This window comes from Nesoenas mayeri (assembly GCF_963082525.1).
Source record: "Nesoenas mayeri genome assembly, chromosome: 2".
Taxonomy (NCBI): Eukaryota; Metazoa; Chordata; class Aves; order Columbiformes; family Columbidae; genus Nesoenas; species Nesoenas mayeri.
In genome coordinates, this window is record NC_137543.1 from 111,748,203 (window position 1) to 111,768,680 (window position 20,478).

The following is a 20,478-nucleotide window of genomic DNA, read 5'->3' on the forward strand; positions in this document are numbered from 1 at the left end:
AGAGAGGGTACTGCTCTGGAGGCCTCTCTTATTCCTCTGCTTTCCAGCCTGCATAGGACAATTCTAGATTTCCTCCTCAGGAACAAGAACTGCACCATTGATGTTAAGATCATATGTCCTAATAAATTCATCTTTGCTATTTCAGCTTTCGAACCCAGAATTCCTGCCATTAAATGGCATGGAAGTGGTTGAGAATGTATGTACCAATCTACATTGCCTTCATTTTACGATATTTGTAATTTACTTTTTTCTTATCATCATTTACCAAACTGACTTTGGAGCTCTGCCAAGCACCATTGCCTGTTTGTTTCTGTGGCACCCTAGCTCTTGGGTGCTGTCTCTAGGTACCGTGATGCAAAACCTGAAAGATCTCCAAGGGAAGTACTTGTAATTCAAGTTCTGGGCCTGAGGTTTTCCATAACTATACATCTTGTGTGGAAATAATGTTTGTGCATAAAGCTTCTAATCAGATTTTGCCTGTTGGTGAAGCAAGTAGTATAGACTACAGTAGTAATGACATGACAGAAAATCAGTTCCAGGATCTCTTTGGTTTTCCACCCGGAATGATTTCTTTCCAGTTAAAGAATTCCTTTCCCCTCTCCAGCACTAATAGTGGGAGATTGCTATAATCTTTTTTAAAGAACAAAGTATGTGGTACAGTATTGTAATATTTTCATTCCACCAGTAAAACACTAAGCACCAGAATTAAGCTGTTAAGTGATTCGTTTGACTTCAGCGGGTTACAGTGGGAATATATTTAGCATCTATGAACCCTAATTTTGCCAGTTCATCAGTTATTCAATCCTCGCAAGTCTCCCACATATCAATTTTCTGGTAAGCTTGCGATTCTGTCGTTAAGGCTTCCTTAGCTTATCTCTTTTCATGTTCAGTCATTTCTGCAGCTCTCGGCCTTACAGCTAAAATCCCCTGCCATTGTGCCTTATCAAGTGGGGATTTCGTGATTTACTAAGGTGTCCATTAGCCAATGATGGATTTTTCTTAGGCCTACATCAAGTAAGTCTGATGTCCTTTACCATTCCATTGAACTTGAGGAGGCAACTGATACACTTGTGGCCTCCTGAAATGGCACCGTGACCCCTTTTTCTTTTTGTTCAAGTGTCTGTGGATTTTTTCTGGCTTGCTTAATTTCCACTACACATGGTCCCAAGCCAGTTCAATCTTATTAAGTACAAGTAGTTCTCAAATCCTTGTCCTTTTCTAATGAGAAATAGCTCCTCTTCCAGTTCTTCAGTATTTATTGTGGCTTTTTCCAGCAGTCTCAGGTTCTTTTAACTGATTTTTCTTTTGCTGCTGCTATTGTTAGATGCCAACATCTACATGTGACTGCAATAAATTAGTGTCTTGTCTTCCACTTCTCTGATCCTGCCAGTTCTTCTTGGGAGGCTGTGGCAATATGGTTCTTGCTTCCCTTCTGCCACTCCCAAATCCTTGCAGTTCTGAGTTGTCTGCCTCAAACATTAGCAGTTTCTGCCTAACTTGATGGGATATTTAGATTTTGTCTCCATTTCTTGTTTTTGACAAGGCTTCCAGTATGATGCTGGTGCTCAGGAAAGTGTCATTTTGTTGAAGCCACCACGTTTGTGTGACTGACTCAACTGCAGCATCAGTATCATGTGTCTGGTGATCCCGGGCAGACCCTGGAGATGAAATTAATATCGACCTCGGTGTTAGTATTGCTTGTTGTGGAGCTGTACAACGACACTTTTTAAATAATTGGTCATATTTCTAGTAACAGATCTGGCTATTTGTGTAGCTGTTGTTGGTTTCTGATCCTCTGTTGCTGCCCACAATCAAGTCTGTGATAATTCTGAGCATGTCATTCAGTCACCACTCACAGGTGAATGGTGGGTGAAGTCCATCTTCTGGCAGATGTCTGGCACAAGGGTCTGCACGCAGCGCAAGTCCTGTGCTCTATCTCTTGTTGTGTGGGGTCCTGTGTGCAGGGGAACTGCTTGAAAGCTGAAGGTTAAACCGAGTTACAAACGCTGGTGCACTGAAGTGGATATTTGGTTATGTGAAAAACAAGGTAGCTGACCTGCAGGCCAATCTTTTGTATCTAAAACCCCAAGCTTGGGCAAGGGAAGAGATTCACAGGTTGGAAATCAGTGTATCTGACAAACTGTGCCAAGTATGTAATGTTTTTGAAATTATATCTGCTCTTACTGATAGTGGTTCTTCATGTGTTACTGGCTTCTCACTAATGAATCCGCATAAATAGCAATATTCGTTAAAAAAGGAAGAAGGGTAGTAGTGATTTTTCTGCTCAAAGTTTAATCCTGTTCCCATAAAACAGCATTACAGGCTCCATACTTCTGTGTCTCAGCAATTCCAATAGCCAATAAGGTCGGCTATGAAAAACAAATACTTTCAGAGTGATAAGTTCTGGTAAATTCAACATGAATTCAGATGTCCTGCTGGGCTCCTTCATTGACCATAGTGATTCTGCAGGCAGACCTTCATCAGTTCTGTTGACAATGCATAAACCAAAAGCAAATTCAAATTCCTCCATTTTCTGCTTTGGAATGCTAAAATGTAAACCAAAAAGTTAGTCGGATGCTGTTCTCAGTTTACCTGGGAAGTCTGTCCAATGATTTTTTCATACTTGCCAGAATAAGTTTGAGCTAGAATTGAAGGTGGGTCTCCTCAAAACAAGCCGTTCCTCTGAAAATCCTGTAGCGTGTCCCGCTTTACAACATTTTTTCTCAATACACTCTTGCAATTAATACCCACCACGGATCTCCACATCCTTTACAGTGAATTACTGGTCTGTATTGACGATGAAGGCAGACTTAGAAAATCTTTCACTTTCTAGAGAGTCTTCATGAAAAATGGGTGAAATAGCATGGGCATTTTACAGCTCTGAAAATGGAGTTGTGATTAGACAAAGATTTGTTGGATTATAAAAGTACAAGTGTTTATTATGGCTGGTACTGAGAATAAACAGTTGCCTGCATATGCCAGCTACTATGGAAATATGTTTTTAAGTTCTAATGTGAGCTGTAAACCAAAGCTACTTCAGTTAAAAAAATTCAATACTTAAACTGTGGGGAGAGGTAGTCAGTGCCAGAGAAAACATTCCCATTTAATAATGTTTGAACATAGAGCTGTGATGCAGTTTGTAGCAAGGCAGTGAGAAAAACCCACAACTAATCCTTCATTGCAGCTGTCTGAACTTTTGGTCGTCTGCCATACTTTAAACAGCGACTTCTTTTTTCTGGTGACTCAAGACTTGAATGACCTAGTGTGGAGAGTTTAAGCTATATACAAAAAGAAGTTAAGCAAGAAATAGCCAAGTAAGTTGGGTTGCACACCCCAGCAAATCAGGGGTTTGTATCTTAAGTCCTCTTCAGTGCCTAGGAAAAAATATTAAAATAAATAGATACCTTTTTATTTGTTTATTTTTGGCAAGGAAATAGTCAGTGGTTTACACACCCATCTCTTCTTCCTCACCTCTCTCTCTCGCCTTAGAGTACCGATGATATATGGAAACTAAATTCTGCAGAGAGTTCTGAATTGTTTGAGTTTATAAATGCGAACCTTTTTTGTAGAAAAAAAACATTCTAAGTTTTCTTTGATTATTTTTAACTTTTTCTTCCCTTTGATGTCTCTTTTGGGTAGACCTTTTAAGTGGCATGAAGTAACAAATGTGCTTTTTTCCTGCTTAATTCTTTTGCAAGGTAATGAAACTTCCTTACTTTCAAATGGAAACACAGCAGTCAGAGGTGTAACTTAATGTGACTGCTAACTTTAAAGAAATAATTGGGGCTTTCTGCCTTTGCCCCATTCTCACTATGACTTATCTGAAAAGGGATTAATCCCTTTTAATCACTTAAGTATGATCCGGAGCTGGTGGTAACCCTGTAGTTTGACGTGTCTTACAACTGTCTAATAATTTTTTGTTATGAGTAATTTTTAAAGGGTTCATTCATAGATGCACATTCTGAGCTTTCATAGCTACGTGTTATGTTGTATCCTTGCATTATGAGTTATTTGAGATTAAAAAAACCCAAACATGTAAATTCTTTTCACTGAAGAAAGCAATTTAATCTATAAAATCCCAAAATAATAGCTTTTCAGGTACAGTATGCAATAAAGCAGTACAGCACAATGAACCACATACTGTTTTCTAGCTGGCACATGGGAAGACAAGCACAGAAACTGGGGGGATTTCAGCCCAATAACTTACAGAATACCTGAAATCCGTGTCACATTGTCTCTGTAGAAAGGGAAGTAAACACCTTTTGGTTGCAAGGGCTTGAGCCTCCAAATGCTGCTGGAAGCTTTGGTGTTACACCCCACAGCATCGCTTCTCAGCCTGCCTGGTAGCAAATTGATACAGACGCTCTGCCACGTGATCTGTGGGAAATGGAGGTCCAGCTAATACATAGTTGTTAATAAAGGAAAGGAGAGAGAAGGGAGATCATACCTCAGCCTTAACACCAGTGAGCTGGTTCTGGGCAGGCTGATGTAAATCGTGGCTTCACCAGAAGACGATGATACAAGCCTTCTATCACAGAGCAACAGATCAGTCTCCTCATGACTGGATGTCACCATCACAAAATCACTCCTGATATTTCCCCTTTCCTTTTTTTAATTTCCTAGTTTCAACACACAGCTTGCTCTGTCCACTCTTAATTCCTATACTGAGTAACTCATCCCTCCTTGTATTTTGTCCTTATCATCCTCAGATTTTGTACTTACTGTACTACATTTATTGTTTGCCATTCTTACTGTCTTTGATTAGCCAAGTTTCGCACGCAAAAGGGGGCCTAATTCAAATGTATCATTCACAGGCTGTTTATCCCCATCTTTCTGTTCGTTTTCCCAAACTCTCTGAATCCTTCTGGTAAAGTGAAAACCATGAGTACAAACAGATGCTGCTGCAAAAGGAGTTAAATGGGCTTTTGAGTAGAATTGGGCCAGCAGCCTAAGCTAAAATGTTTTCACCTAATTTTTTTTAATATCAAAGTGTCTTCTACAAGAATTGCCGAGGTGACAGAACTATCTTTTCTCCATAAATGTGTGGAAAAAAATGGATGATTTGCACAAGAACACACACAGGCACTTCCTTTCCCTTTTTTTGTAACTTCACTTTTATTTAAATACCTCCAAAGCATTATGTTAATGTACATTTTCTTCTGGTTCATGAATAACAAGTGTTTCTGAGTCTCAAATAAGAGCCCTGTACAGTTTATGTATGTAATTATATTTTGAGTCTCATTTCCACATGTTCAGTTCCTGAGCAAAATTGTATTGACTTTTCATTTTGAATGATGTTACACAGAACTGTAACATGTAACATATACCTTTCAGTGAAACAATACATTTAATGGATATTCCTGTGTTTATTTTTCAGCATATTTCAATGAGATTACAGACCGTATGTTTTAGTTGAGTTAACAATCTCCATAAAGTTGTGTAGTGTGAAATCTGTTGTGTCTTTTTTTTTTTTAAGTTACTGCATAAAAAATAGTTTACAACAGAAATTCTAAGTTATTTCATAGTCTAGAATGCAGTAAAAGCATAAAGTCATGCATATGTCAGAGGACACAATATTTACAAATCTGTACAATTTCTGTCCTTCTTTATTTACTGTAGCTCTTGCCAGGCTATTAGATTCAACTCTTACCACTCTGAGGTCAAATTCTCCAAAATAATGTACAGACATCATCTAACAATGCTTTGTTTTCCTTACCAGCTCTGAGATTGATGGCTGTATGGATGACGGACACAGTTCTGCACTCCATTTCATAAAGTCTGCCTTCCATGGAGTTAGAGATGGTTACCTACCTCTGTGACTCAAGGCAGAACATGAAAATGGGGTGAACTCCGCCTAGTCACCTTTTCTTACTCCAGTATTGTCATGTGTTGAACTACTGGTGTATTTTGGCTAAGGCTATATAATAGAGTGGCAGATGAATTTATTTCTGACCTGCAGATTATTCACAGTTGCCAGTCTTTCTCCTGTTCATTCAGAAAGGTTAGGAATAGTGTTTCATACTCAATGCTCCAGAACTATGTTAAGGGATTCTAGAAAACATCTTCCCCACTCTCTCTCTTTTGTTTCAAAACCATTTGAAATGGAACATGCAGTTGGAAAAGCCTCTGTTTTTTTACACGGACATCCAGTCTACAAGTCAAGTATTTGCATTTTATCAACTGGATGCAATTTCTCTTTCCCAGGATTGCTTTATCTTTAAAACCACAATAAAAAGCACTGAAAATGGATACCCATCTCCCATACCCAGTGTCCACCCCAGACACCCTCCAGCTGCTGATGAAAGAGCAGAATGGTGACAATCAGTCCTTCTACAGAGTTCATATGGCAGAAGTTTTATATACATGGCTTCAGTTGCCAGTGATACCACTGGCTGTCAATTAAAATTCAGTATCTTGGTCAGTTCGTATCGTGTCCAGAAAAGCAACTGACTTCAGATAGCGTTCCCCTGGAAAGTGCTTCATCCCTGTCTGGCTTCGTAACAGAAGGCTATTCATCATAACACCCTGAATCAAAGGTGCTCTGACTCCTCTCCTGCTGAGACTCCAGGAAAAATGGCACTTACAGTAGTCTCTGAATTCCAGGGAGACACAGTGATTTCTATAAAAAGATTAGTATAAGAATGGCACTTCTTCACTAAGGCTAAAAGAACACCTTCCAGAAAAATAGCATAATGATTCAACATTTGTGACTGGTTAAATTCACAACGTTGAAGAAAAGTACCTTAGTAATCATTGCAATACTGTCCATTAAAGTATGGTAGTAAATAGTTTTTCTTTTTAAGACACATCAGGTAATAATTTGTTATGGTGGTTTATCCTGACTAGCTTAGGCAGGTTCTAAAAAAGGAACAAACACCAAATGTGTGGTTGCTCCAAAAACATCCTTCTCCCCTCCTTCCTTCCTTCCTTCTTTCCTTCTTCCACTGAGAATAGACCAAGAAGGCCTGACCAGCCCTGCCACTACATTATAACCAGGTAACACAGAAATTAATCAATTAATTTATTATTAATACGAGCAAAATTTAAAAGCTGAACAAATTGTAGATGTACTACCAAGCATGCTGTGTCCTGCTGATGTCTCCAAAAGACCTTTGTGGTAAAAACATACAGATTCTTTAGTTCTGAAAGGTCAAATATGCTGAACTGTGATTTCAAAAGGATGAAATCTTTTCTGTCTTCTATGTTCTTTTAGCATTCTCTTTTTCTTCTGCTTTCTGCACTGCTGGATTTTAGCATCCATGAGTCACATGATCCTTCTAGCATCAATATGTTTTTTACTGATTTCCAGCATCTCTACCAAAAAGATCCCTGGTTAGACTTTCTGCATTTCAATGTGCTGGTGGTGGTAGTGGTGGTAGCAGTGATGTCTGGGTTGACACCTTCCATTTAGTTTATAGACAGAATTTTTCTGCTGCCTTTTTTTGAAAAACCACACAGCCAGGACAGCTGCAACCACTAACAAGCAGAGAAGAATCACAATTACTGCTATGATGGCACCTTTACTTGACTTGGGACAATCCTCTCCCTCACATGGCTCAGAAGTGGGGATGGGCTTTTCTCCAAGGCCCTGGGTGAGATTTTCTTGCTCAGCTAATTCCTGGGACGACGTGTCAGTAATGATATCTGGAGCTGGTGCAGTGGTTGCTACTTGTGCTGGGTAGGCAGTTGTTTCTTTTGGTTCTGCATACAGAGTGTGATCGGAGGGGCTGACCATCACAGAGGTTTCTGACATGGATGTTTTTAAGCTGGTTGCGTCAAACAGCATCATTGTACTGGTCTCCTGAGTCACAGTTTCTGGAGATGTAGTTAGGTGGTCCCATGTGGCATCGTCGTAACTTCTGCTCATGCTCAAGTTCTCTAGAACACTCACTGATGTAAGTGGCACTGGTATCTCTTTCACCCCTTCGTCATCTATCCTCGTTGTTGCTGCCACAATCTGTGTTAAACCTTCCTCTGGAGCTGGGCTACCATTGCCTGATTTTCTTACTTCAACGTGATTTGGTTGGTCAGTTGTGAGGACGACGTCATCTTCTGTTCCCATTGATCCATCAACTTTATCCCCCTCCTCTTCCTCATCCTCTACCACTTCTTGTGTTACTGGATAGCCATCTAACCATGACTCATCAGTAATGGCAACTGCATCTATCTCTGCCTTTGTATCATTAGTTGTGAGAATGGGTCCAATGGGGAAATCCTCACTGTCATAAAACATTTTGGCAGCAGGTTCATCATAGGCTGTCTTCACTCCAATGTGGTTGTCGCCTTCAGAAAACTGTGCTTTAGTGGAATCATCTGCATCTTTCTCTGAATCCGGCTCACTGAAAGCCTCTGATGGAAACCAGAACAAGTTTTTTTGGCTTAGGAGTGACACAGGGGACTCAGTTGGTGCCCTGCTTCCTTTTTCAGAAGTGTCTGTGTCCTGAGTAACAACTTCGGTACTTCCAGTTCTTCCTTCCTCTGAACTTTTACCAAAGGAAAGATGTTCTTGTTCCTGCTCGATTTCCTCTTTGCCATTGACATGTTCATTCTCAACAACAGGTATCGATCTGTCATCAGGAAAGTTATCTTCATAGTCAATGTGTGCCTCAGTTTCATCTAGAAAAGTTAAAAAAAGAAAAAAAAAAGCCAACATTTACTTTCTCCAGAAAAGCTCATTTGTTACAAGAAGCCAAGAAGAAAGGTGCAATGAGGATTGACTTTTGGACAGTATTTTCCGTTCCATGTTATTGTTTATTTGAAAAGGGGATGGTACACCAGAGTCTGACAGTCAATACCAAGTTTAAAAAAAGATCAGGATGGGTGTTGATGCTAACCTGTAATAGCGTCTTTTTCCAGATTTAAAAATGTGTATAAATAATGTACTGTCTGCAGTTATAGAACTTCCTTCAATTGCTTATTGTTTCCTCAAACCTTCACTCTCCCTAACATGATTCTTTTTGCCAGACTTGAGGAAATTTTCATCATATTCAAGCAAGAAATGGATGTGGAACAGAATATAAAGCAAAAAGTAATCTATTTCTAATTGTACTGTTAAAAAAAACCCAACAACTTACAAGTTTTACAACTTCAGCCCTTTTGAGTAAGCTATTTTGAAGGATTATATTCAGCGCCTTATGTTAAAAATTTTATTATTAGAGTATTTTTCTTCAATGACCTTGATGTTGCGATGATACAACACCTGGAACCAGGTGAGCTGAAGGGTATTTCTCGTTCCATGGGAGCTCTTTAGAGCTGCCTGAGGATGACCCCTCCCACCAAAGCTCATCTTCTTCTGGAGAAAGCAAGATGCACCCGTGATGGCAAGGAGAGAAAACTGTCTCCAACACTTAGAGCCTAACACCTAAGTATCAAGATAATACTGTCTGTAAACAACTTTCAGGCATCCAATTTTAAGAAACAAGATGTTAACAAAAAGAAAAGAGAAAAAAAAAACAACCAACCAACCAAAACAGCAAAAAAGTAACTGATTACAATAAAGGGGTGGATTCATCACAAAGTTCGAATATGATTTAGAAATACTGCCCATGCCTACAACCTACCACTGATAACAAAATAGATTTGACTCAAAGCATGAAATTATATGTTTGAATTTGAACGAAATAGTGCACTGTAATTTATATTTCTTCCACTCTTATAAAACCTTAGCTGAATGAAAAATTTTCCAAACTAGACAGGGTGGTTGATTTTCAGCTCACACAAGTTTTACTCCATAGAAAGTTGATGTAATTGCTGAGATTTATGCTGGCATTAAAAGTCCTAGAAAATCATGCCTTGGGATATGGAAAATAAAACAAACTGAATCATGGTGAGAATTTTTCTTTTTAAGAGAGTGTTTAGTCTTTTGTGAAGACAGTGAAGCAATAGACCTGGCATGACATGGGAAAGAACAAATTAATAGGAGAAGCTGTGTTACAAATCAGTGCATTTATAAAGCCTTATCTTTTTTTGCCTTTTTACATTCAACCAAATTTGAATCACATTTTAATCTGGAGCCCACCTCAATTTCTGAATGAGTCACATTCTCCTTGGAGACTGCTTCCCAGACTTCTGGCAGAGCCATATTTGGTCTACTCTTAAGAAAGATTAGAAATATTGTCAAACCAGTCTGACCAAACACACTTAGTGGTGATACAGCTCACACCAACCTACTGTTTGCCAGAACAGCTTAAGCCAGCTGCCAGAACAGAATGAGTATTAGCAAAAGGTATTTTTCTTGGAATAGTGTCTGGGTCCACCATAATCAGTTATGCTGAGGAAACCAAAATGTGTGGCATAGCCTGCAGAGAGTTAATATCCCTGTGAAAGCTATCATGCTGGAGAATTTGTTATTCTTAGCAGGTCTTCTCACCTCACAGCAAGGGTGTAGGGTGAGACCTGCACACAATACAATAGCACCAACACGGACCTCTCTCCCTTCTGGTCCCGGTGTCCTCATCTGCTTGTGTAATCCTCTAGATCCTCTCCATCCTCTCCAAAGCAGGAAAAAACTTCTCTTTGGTGCAAAGGCGACTTAACAAGCAGGGGAATCCAGGTCTCAGAGTGGAAAGCTTCCTGATAGGAGTCTCACTTTTCTAAGTCATCCTAAAATATTTTCCAACAGTATTTCAGACTTCCACTAATGACTGGAGGGTACCTCTGAATATCAAAGAATTTTAGCAACATATTTATGAAGCTCTGTGTGGCACTGGCCATTGCTATGTAGCACTTATAATAGCCATCAAATGCAAATCTCACTTTGTCCCTTGTCTAACTTCCACTGAAGAATTTTTCTACCTGTCTCTCTCTTTACGTGGAAATGGTTCCTCAAGCCATTTTGTCCACTTACCATCCAGACTCCTGCTACAGTTCAATATATGGCATGACTGCTTCACTAAAGTCCACTGTCTCTGAGGACAGTCCATAGGCATCTGTTGGATATATGTGAACTGGAACATAATGTAATGTGTGAACTCACCATTTACCAAATGTGGTGGTCATTATTTTCTTTTTTGAGATGAATCATCACACCAGTCTGTTTTGACCTGTATTCCTCCTGTACCTCTATTTTCTCCACTCATTTACTTTCCAGACTACCGTAATCCAGCTGAGGGTGAGACATTGATTTTTATGTTATGGTGTTCTAGTGCACCCATGAACAAAAATTACAGTCATGTGCTTGTATTGTTTCCTCCAGACCTATTATTTGGTTAGCAGTATGAATGAGCAGCTAGTATTCATCTTATTGACCAGTATGGATCATTGGTGAATGCTTAACAACAGTATCAATACGCTTTCTATAGAATTTGAAGCCCTTCCCCATTAGTGCCTCTCTTGCTGTGTACTTTCAGACCTTGAGAATAAAGTCCTGTGGAGGCACATCAGAAAAGGGCATGTGCTTCCAGGAAAATACGAGTCCTCAGTCTATCAGAACATATTAAGAGTTTGTTGAACCGTCAGTCAAGTCTCCATCAAACCTGCTGTCTTTGAGCCCAATCCTGCACATATAGAAATGAATTGGTGCTTTCTTAATGTTTGGCTGAGGAAAGAAAAAGCCCATTGTCATCTAAAGAGAGCCTGAGATTGGAGCTCATTATGTGCTGCTCGTCATCGCACAAGGGAGTCTTGTTCCTTCCGACAATCAGATTGTGGCCCAAGTTGTAAAGCTACTGTAATGTATTTTCATATGCAATCTCCCATATTTGTATAGTTTACAGCAAAGACTATCAACATAACTAATGTTAGCTTATGAGATGCCAGAATGAAAGCAACTATTGAGCTGTCTAACCATCAAAGGAAATACAGACCCCCTTACTCTGAAGCTTTGATTTATATGGTCCTGAACTGACTTACACAGTAATAATACTCTATTCTTTCTTCTGGGCTTCAGACCTTCAAATGGGGCTTGGACTTAGTATTTAGTGAGTTTGTGTTACCATGACAATCTTTTAAGTCAGCGGTGAGCTTTCCAGGAACAGATTGCACAACTTTTGCACTTCTTTTTGCTCACCTCCTCAGTACTTTCTTGAGCTTTCCAGCTCCCTGAATTTTAGTCTTGGTTCTGAAGAGCAACAACTAAAGTAGCTTCAGCTCCACCTCTTATCCAAATAGTTGTAACCTTTATTTATACACATTTTAAAAATAGTTAGCAATTGATTTAACAGTGGCTGCATCTTCCTATCCAGGCAGGTCTGGTTTTAAGAAGAGCCAGCATTGAGATTAATTAGTCCAAGACCAAAATCTTTCTATATTTGGTCATTGTTACATCTTACCCCTACCCTTCTCTGGCAGACTCAAGGATTCTTGACTCAAGAGTTTTGATTCACTGTCTGAGGGATTACTGAGGCTGAAATGAACATTTTACAGCAACAGATGCCGAAATGGAATATTACCAAACATATGAAGCTCAATTAAAAGGTAAAACCCTTTTAATTTAGCCTTGTCCTATCTGGGAAGCATCCAGTCCTAAAAACCTTTCATCTTCTTCAACTTTTGATCCTAATGAGAAAACAGTGACCAAACATAGAGACAGACAAAAACAAAGAGCCTGGTTTTCCACACTCTAGGATCAGTTTAATTTTTCTTCTAGATAGCATATTGGCATCTGAGTTCTATTTTGAGTGTTGCTATTTTGGACAACCATAAACTGCAGTGCATATTTTGTGGATGTATTTTGGAGCACAGGAAATTGAAACTTGATTCTATGTAGACTGTCATCAAAAAACATTTCTACTGTATAAAAACACCTTTATTCTAAGAATCTCAAAGTAGTTACAGCAAACATTAACAAGCCAGCATCTGTCTTTAAGGGTGGGAAGGAAAAGAGCATGTAGGCCGATTTACCTAAGATCAATCAGATTTGTGAACTACAGCATCTCAAAGAATCGTCTATTTGACTTGGGTCAGGCACACAAACACAACTCTCAAATCAACCAGAGTATGCTAGACAAATTTGTGTTGCCTTTTGTCTTTTGCAACAACTACAAGAAGGAGGATGATTTTTATTGTAGCAGAAAGCCTGCTAATATAAATAAATAACCCATCATAATTTTTTAAAATAATTTGATTTGGCAGAATCAGTTCATGCCAGATCAATACTTTACATTAACCTAACACAACTGTGCAGTGACAGATACGAAAAGAGAACCAAAGTTTGTCATGACAATGGTTATGACAGGCCATGGACATATTTTGTTGCTGTCTGTCACAACTCTCCCTTTGCAGTGTTAGAAGGAAAAAAAAAAGCATTCCCAAATAAGATCAAAAGCCAGAGACATTTTGCTTTACTCTCCTGATTAAAAACCTAAAGGAAAATACTTAAATCGCATTGGCTAGTCATGCTTACAGATTGCATGAATGTGAATGAATACTATTCTTGAAAATTCAGAAAGCAATGTTTGAAGTAATGAGAATAGCTGAACCAGGCGAAAAGACTGGGAGCTGAAGATAAAGCTTTCCGAAGTGGTCAAAGTCAGCCAAATCCTCCTTACGCTGAAATCAGAAGTATGGTCTTCAGCGTGGAAAAGTTAGACCAGCTCTGAACACACTTGACAAGTATCCAAGTGTTGACACTGGAGATTTTCCTTACATGTGCAGAAGATATGACCTCCCCTGCCACAAGCTTATAGTTGGAAAAACCCAAAGCAGCCAAGGGAAAAGAATAAATATATTACATTCTTCTTAGCCAGTTTTAGGGCAGAGATGTGATATGATTTCCCAGCCACCTAATCTGCCTTGTCTTTGAGAAGCAAACTCTTGAGGATGCAGCCTAATGCAGCCCTGGCCCCTCCACTGCAATGTCAGTATTAATGCTTCTGATATTGAACCTATGGTTCATTTCAGGAAAAAGCAAATGTCATTTAGCAAGTCACTTCAGTCTCTTTGCCTGCAGGACAGCCACAGTGTGGCACTTATGCATCTGCTTCCAGACCTTACTACAATGCCAGTTTTGGGGATATATTTTGTAAAACAAATGTGTTCTCTCCACAGAAATAGAAAAAATAATAAACTTTAAAAAAAAAAAAAAAGAAAGTGTTTTCCTGTGCTCTGCTTAAGGTTGCTTTGTTGGGTTGAATATCCCTGTGTTTCCAGTTAGAACACAGTGTCTTTTCATGATGAGAAATTGCAGGAAACACTCGCTATACCAAGCCACTTTTTTTCTTGAAAAGCATCTTGATTAAAAATTACAGTCTATTACCTGGCTTGTGCAATGTATGTTAGAGGCAGTTGTAATGTACTCTTTTCTTAATTTCCAACATACTTTACTGTATCCATAATCTGCTTAATATAACCCTGAAATTACTTTGTTCAGTTATGCCTATAGCCAAGTTTTGCCACATATGTTGCACTATATGTGTATTGATGCATAATATATTTTTCATTTAATTTATGAATTTGCGAACTGTACGGTTGTGCACTTACATCCTGGGTGCCAGAATGGACTGTTATCTCTTCTAACCAGATCAAAAGAGAGAGGAAAGATGATCATAAAGCTGCTTCAAAAAACATTTAAGTGCTATATTTAGACATTGCTACAACGATAGTTCTTTGACTCCGTACTTGCTCTGGGTGAGCAGCTGGGAATGTAAAGCAGGCCCAATGCTTTTACACAAACAAGAGAAAAAGCCAATTATTGCTGTTAACTTGATGTTCTGCTTGAACAGCTGAGCATTATAAAGTGGCAATTAACAAGTGTTCAGTAATACACAGCGGTAACATCTGCAAATCTCAGAAGACTTTGTGAAGCTGGATAAATGTCATCACTCTTTCATGGATGAGGTGGAGCAAGCAGCAGAGAGGAGTATATTGGCTTGCCCCTGGTCTCAGAAATAGTACAAGATGTAGGAACAGGTCTTACACCTTTTAATCCTCTGACCAGAGTTTTGTCCTTGTATTCCAGTTGCGTTGGTGCAAGAGCATTGGGGTCACTTCACACTTCCAGTCACTTGCCCAGTACAGATGCGGGGAACTGTATCATCTTACCAGCCTCTAAACATAGCACTTAAATGTTCATTTAAGTGGCTTCACAACCATCTTTCCTCTGATGTCAGCCACTTAGGACAGCAATGGCTCACTCTGCCAACAGGGATATAAATTCTCCATGAAGTCCCATCATTAACCTTCATGATAGGGAAGTTACTCTTTGCCTTAAAGCACTTAAAAAGCAATACATGTGCTGACTTCTGAAGTACTTAATTAATAATTATTCTCCTCTCTCCTATGATCCCAAAATATCTGTCAACTGTAAATCAGGTTTATTTTAATTAATTTCCATTTTCTTGTCCTTTATCACTGAATTCTTACTTTTTTTTTAAAAAAATGAACCCTAGCATCATACATTTCGGTTTTCCTATAAAGCCTCCTTTCTTAAAGAATTGTGACCATGAGGATTGAATACATAATTATTAATTGAACACATACTGTATTTTCTATCCCAGGTGCTTGGAGTGTTTCAAAAACATTAATCAAAGGAAGCCCCTCAGCATGAAGTCTACATTTAAATAGTTTTAAAAATCATAATCCACAATATTACATCTGCTCCAAAGTTCCAGTGTTGATGTTTGTGATTTTACAGCCACACTTTCCTATTTCTTTTAAAAATATTTTTCTCTCCCCTGCGGCTGTGTAAAAGGCTCAGGCAAAAGAGGGGAAATAGACTATTTATCCAGGGAAAACAGTGAAACACACACAACCTAAATGGCCTGATTCTTTCCCTTCCTTACTTTGATGTAATACAGTTTTATTTCTATGTGTAATAAAGTTATCTTTTTCACTAACCTCAGTGAAGGAAAAAGAAGTGTCAATCTGATGCAGATTATGAAAGATTCAGACCCACTGGATTATCAGATGTAGATACTCTTTTTTTCCTTCTCTCCCTCCATGCTCCTCCTCCACTCCCTGCAGCATTTCATTTAATCATCTGAACTGCTGTTTGTAAAAACAATTCTAGAAGCTGAAATGGCTTGGAAAGATGCTGGATTTTTTTTTTTTTTTTAAATCTCTATCCTATTTGGATGGTTTTGAATATCTGGTTCCCTGATGCACAGATACGACCTGTTTCTACTAAGAACAAATTTGACCTTTCCTTATGATTACCCACTGCCTGGTGGTATATATTCCTGAGTAAAAATAACTCCTTGCAAGCCCCTGGGCATTGCAGAATATATAGATTCTGAAATGGATATGCTAACTCCAGCCCATATAGAAGGCTTGGCTACACAACAGCTGCTCATTCCGTTGCTTAAAATTTATCTGTTTTGTCAGAAATATCATCTTAAAAGTGTGATATCCCTCTGAAAAAAATAGTAAGATACTCCAATGACTTTTCTTAAATGTGGGGAAAATGGTGAGCTTTATGGATTGAGCATGGAAACATAAGAAAGAGAATGAGAAAGCACATCTGAAATCATGGTACGATTTAGCTCAAGGGAAAAGTTAAAAGTTTGTTGCAGAACTTAACAAACATATAAAGGTAGATTTTCTTGAAGGTTTAAATTAAGGACATGCCATTATTATATTTTTCCAGAGCTTTTACATGATGTTTCCATTTGTTGTTGTTTGTTAGTTTTTTTTAAATAAGAGCTTGATTATTTGAGTCAAGTTATCTGGTAAGAAAATCCACTTTCATTCCTTTTAATGGAGTATGTGTCTGGGTAGCTACTGTTGCCAAAAATCCTGAAAGCATGGTACAAGATAAAAACTGTATGGCTTTTTATTGGGGCAAATTAAAAAATAATACACTCTTTTTTAACTTTTCCATCTCACTGTTTAGCTCTAACCCAAACTGTGTTTCTGTCATTCTATCACAGACTTCTTTTGTGGCTGAACAGTTCTCTTAACTTACACAGGTATTTAATTTTTCCAACCTACCAAAAAGAAGCAGAGTTTATTATATGAATAAGGCCAGAACTTCAAAAGTGCTAAAGCATCTAGTAAGAAAGGTCTAGTAAAAGCTTAGATCAGCCAAACTAGCTTCTTACATGCCAGTTTACAAAGTCTGGGGCTTAAAGGATGGACAGCTATTGTATTACCCATTTTGCATCCCAAATAAAAATCCAAGAACACCTAAAGGATGGCCAGCTCAAGTCAGCCTAGGGAATACAAAAAAGGAGAGGAGCTTCATATGAGTCTGCAGTGCCCTTGAGAGGTATTGACCCCTGTCTCCATGGGGGCACAGTACCACCATGGCATTGTGTCTTTTCTCTAAGGAGGATGCTATCTCAGGGTGTAGCATCACACACAGATGTAAGGCTGGTGAGTGGGTGATAAAGCCATTGGACATCCTCAGCATGTCTATGGTAAGGAAAGATGTTATTTGCATGCAGGCCATGTTTAATGCATGCCTACACCAGCTTTTCTCTGTATGTTATCTAGGTTCTCAAAGGTGAGAACAAACACCAAGTTTTCATTTCAGTAGACTGCTCTGCAGCAACTCTGTGGCTTGACATGAAAATAAACAAGGCAGAAGGCATACAAAACATACATTGTACATTCTATCTGGTAAACAATGCCTTTGGCTCACTAATGTTACTTAGGCATGGCTTTTGAACTACTCTGACAAAAAAAATCTCCAGTATTTCTTGTAACGTACCTACTAATCTCTTCCCTTGAGTAAACAAAGTACAGACATTGAAAAGTTACAAAGCTCATCCAGTAACAGAATGAGCACATACAAGATTATAAATAGCCGATTTCAAGAAAGGGGCTGATTCTGATATTAAATACACAGGTAAAGCCTCTTCCCAAAGGTTATTTTCCAGTAATTAAAAATTATGCTCAGTACTGAAGAAAAAGGATATTGTGGGAAAAAGAAGGAAGATGGTGGACTGGAAGGCAGGGGCTGATTGATAACCCCGAGATAAGACTCAGTGAATCCCTGAAATGGGGTCAGCAGATATGGAAAAAATAAATATGGCATGAAAAATTCAATTTTTTTTTTTTTTAATGGTTTCTGCTACCCAGAAAGATACTTTGTGCTCATATAAGTATGAATGAGTTACTTTTTCCTGTGGTTTACTGGAGATGGCTACCAACGGGCTGTAAAAGCCCTGTTGGGCCAGCTAAGATATCGACAACTTTGTCACCAAGACCTTCACCAGGACTGCACATACCCAGGAGACACCCCTGTAAGCCTGAAACCATCTTGGCCGGGCTGATGGAAGGCTGTGACCTCCTGGAGGGATGCTCCATGTGCTGGTTTGCTTACCTTTCACACAGGCCTGGACCTGCCCATACCACTCCCCACAGCTGTCGCAGAGCAACGTGAATGCTGTCTCCTTGTTGCCCATGACATATCCCTGAGCACAAACGTAGAGCAGCTCGTCCCCCATTTCAAAGCCAGTGTGGCCATGCAGGATGGTGTGGGGGAAGGATGGCGGGTCCCCACAGGGTTTATCTGAAAAGAAGAAATGAGATTGTAGAGACCTTGCAATAGTCTTTAAGTGCAGTGCTAACAGCAGTGCTAAAAGAGTTACCCTGATGATAAACTTTCTCACATCCACAGAACATATACATATCATCGTATTCATGCCCTTCTCGACCTTCATAACTATTTTCAGCTGTCATTGGGATGATATTTATTGATGTGTAACAGTGATGCATCTAGAGGGGCTTTGTTTCCAACAAGTCAGCAGAGGACATCAAGATACAGCTGCCTGCCTGCTTCTACAAAGGCTAACTAAGGCTTGAGTAGGTTGGGACTGGAAAGAGAAAGCTGGGATACAGTCATTTCCTTAACTGAAGAAAAGCTTGTGAAATTGTTTAAGACTGGCATTTAATGTCTACTACACTGCAGTAAACAGGCAGAGGCTGAGCAACAACCCACGTTCAAGAAAGAAAAGGTTCAAGTGGACACCAGTAACTTTTCAGACTATCTCTAATCTTCTAGCCTTTCTCAAAATCAAAAGTTTCTTCCCAGACACTCAAATTTCCCCTATTTTAGGTTAGAGACATCCTAAAATAAATGGTGACTTGTGCTCTTCAACTTAACAACACCCAGGGGTAACATAAATTTGTTAGGATATAAAATCTAACAAGATGTTTGATAATACGCCTGCTGACAGCACTGAAATTCAGGAAGCTAAAGTTACAAAACTGATTTTAGTTTTCCATTGCATGAAAAAAGTGCAGAGAGGAGTCAGACAACCAACCACCAACACCAGTGTAAACTGGATTTTAGCGCTCTCTTTCAGATTTGAACAATCTTGGTTGTTGTTAACAAGATCTTGTTGTTAACAAGATTAACAAGGTCAAGATCTTCTAGAGAACTTTTAGGCATTTCAGCTTCTCTTCTCTCAAATGTCTTCCTTTCTCAGAAGGGCTCTTCAAGAGGGATTTGCCCTGTCACCTTTTCCTCCAGATTTTTTACAGTACCTTTTGGAATAGACATTATATAGTATAAGGGAAATATAGGGTCTGTGTTCTAGTATTGATCTTTCCTGTTGAAACAATTTGCTTTGGTACAAAAATCTAATTACTTAGTTGGCTCAGCGAAGATTATGTTCCTTAGAAAGACTTCTGTTTGGAAGCTGAAAAGTGACCTCCAGGACTATGGCCCTAAACATGCAGAAGGAGAAACATCTTCAGAGAGCACTCTTGCTACTTTGCTGAAGTCTAATTTTAAGACTGTTTCAACACAAGATCTTACAAACAACGTTTCCACTGACACAGATTAATGTTCAGGGTTTTCAATGGGCAATAGTTTTGACAGAAGAGGGTTTTTTAAATCTGCTTTCTTCAAAATCTCAGGCTTTCTTGCTTCTGCCCCAGGGACATCCTGCAAGATCCCCGTAAGTCCCAGTTGCAGCTTTTCGCATCATCTACCCACTTCTGACCCAGGCATAGGTAAATACATGTTTATTTAGAAATAAGAGGTATTAATATTTCCAGTTGTTTAACCCATAGTGAAATTAACATCCTGCGATAAACATCCGCACTCTGTGAAAGTTCTTTTAGAATTTGCCTGACAGACCTGGCTAACCACTTCTCAACCGGGTATGCTGAAAAACATCTGCCACTAATTTAAGGGACATGCTACTGAAGTCAAGGCTTTGAAGTCTATTCTCCATAATGTACATATACATATATACTGTCTAACACCTTCATAAGTTAGTGGGAGTTATGCACACACACACTGACAGAAAAAATAAGCTCTTGAGGCTATACAAAGCTCAGTTTATGTACAGTTTTATGGAGGTTTGGCATCTGAGGAAGTGAGGAGCAGTTAGCAGCTAATGCCTTTCCTGTGAACTGGTCCGATGAATAGAGATTGATGTGGATGAAAGGGATAGCAAAATATTTTATTGCCTCATAGGAAGGCAACAGACCTCTGCATTTCATGTACGTTATTTATGTAGCCACTTCCATTGGTACAAATGGGAGCTGTGTATCTGCTCTGAGAGAAGTATTGATCCCAGGGCTACATGGGACAATTATATGTCAGAGGTTATTCTTATCTACAAAGCCTTGCTTCTTAATCCTGTG

At 39.0% G+C, this 20,478-nt stretch overlaps 1 protein-coding gene across 1 annotated transcript in view; it reads right to left on the reverse strand.

The window, feature by feature from the left end:
- Window positions 1-7,333: 7,333 nt before the first annotated feature.
- SUSD5 (sushi domain containing 5) overlaps window positions 7,334-20,478 on the reverse strand; it is a gene marked incomplete at both ends in the record, with an annotated part of 44,206 nt that continues 31,061 nt past the window's right edge. Inside the window, 2 exons of the mRNA XM_080340251.1 lie at window positions 7,334-8,616; window positions 18,203-18,391. Coding sequence (XP_080196377.1) covers window positions 7,334-8,616; window positions 18,203-18,391 — 1,472 coding nt within the window. The remainder of the gene's footprint in view (window positions 8,617-18,202; window positions 18,392-20,478) is intronic.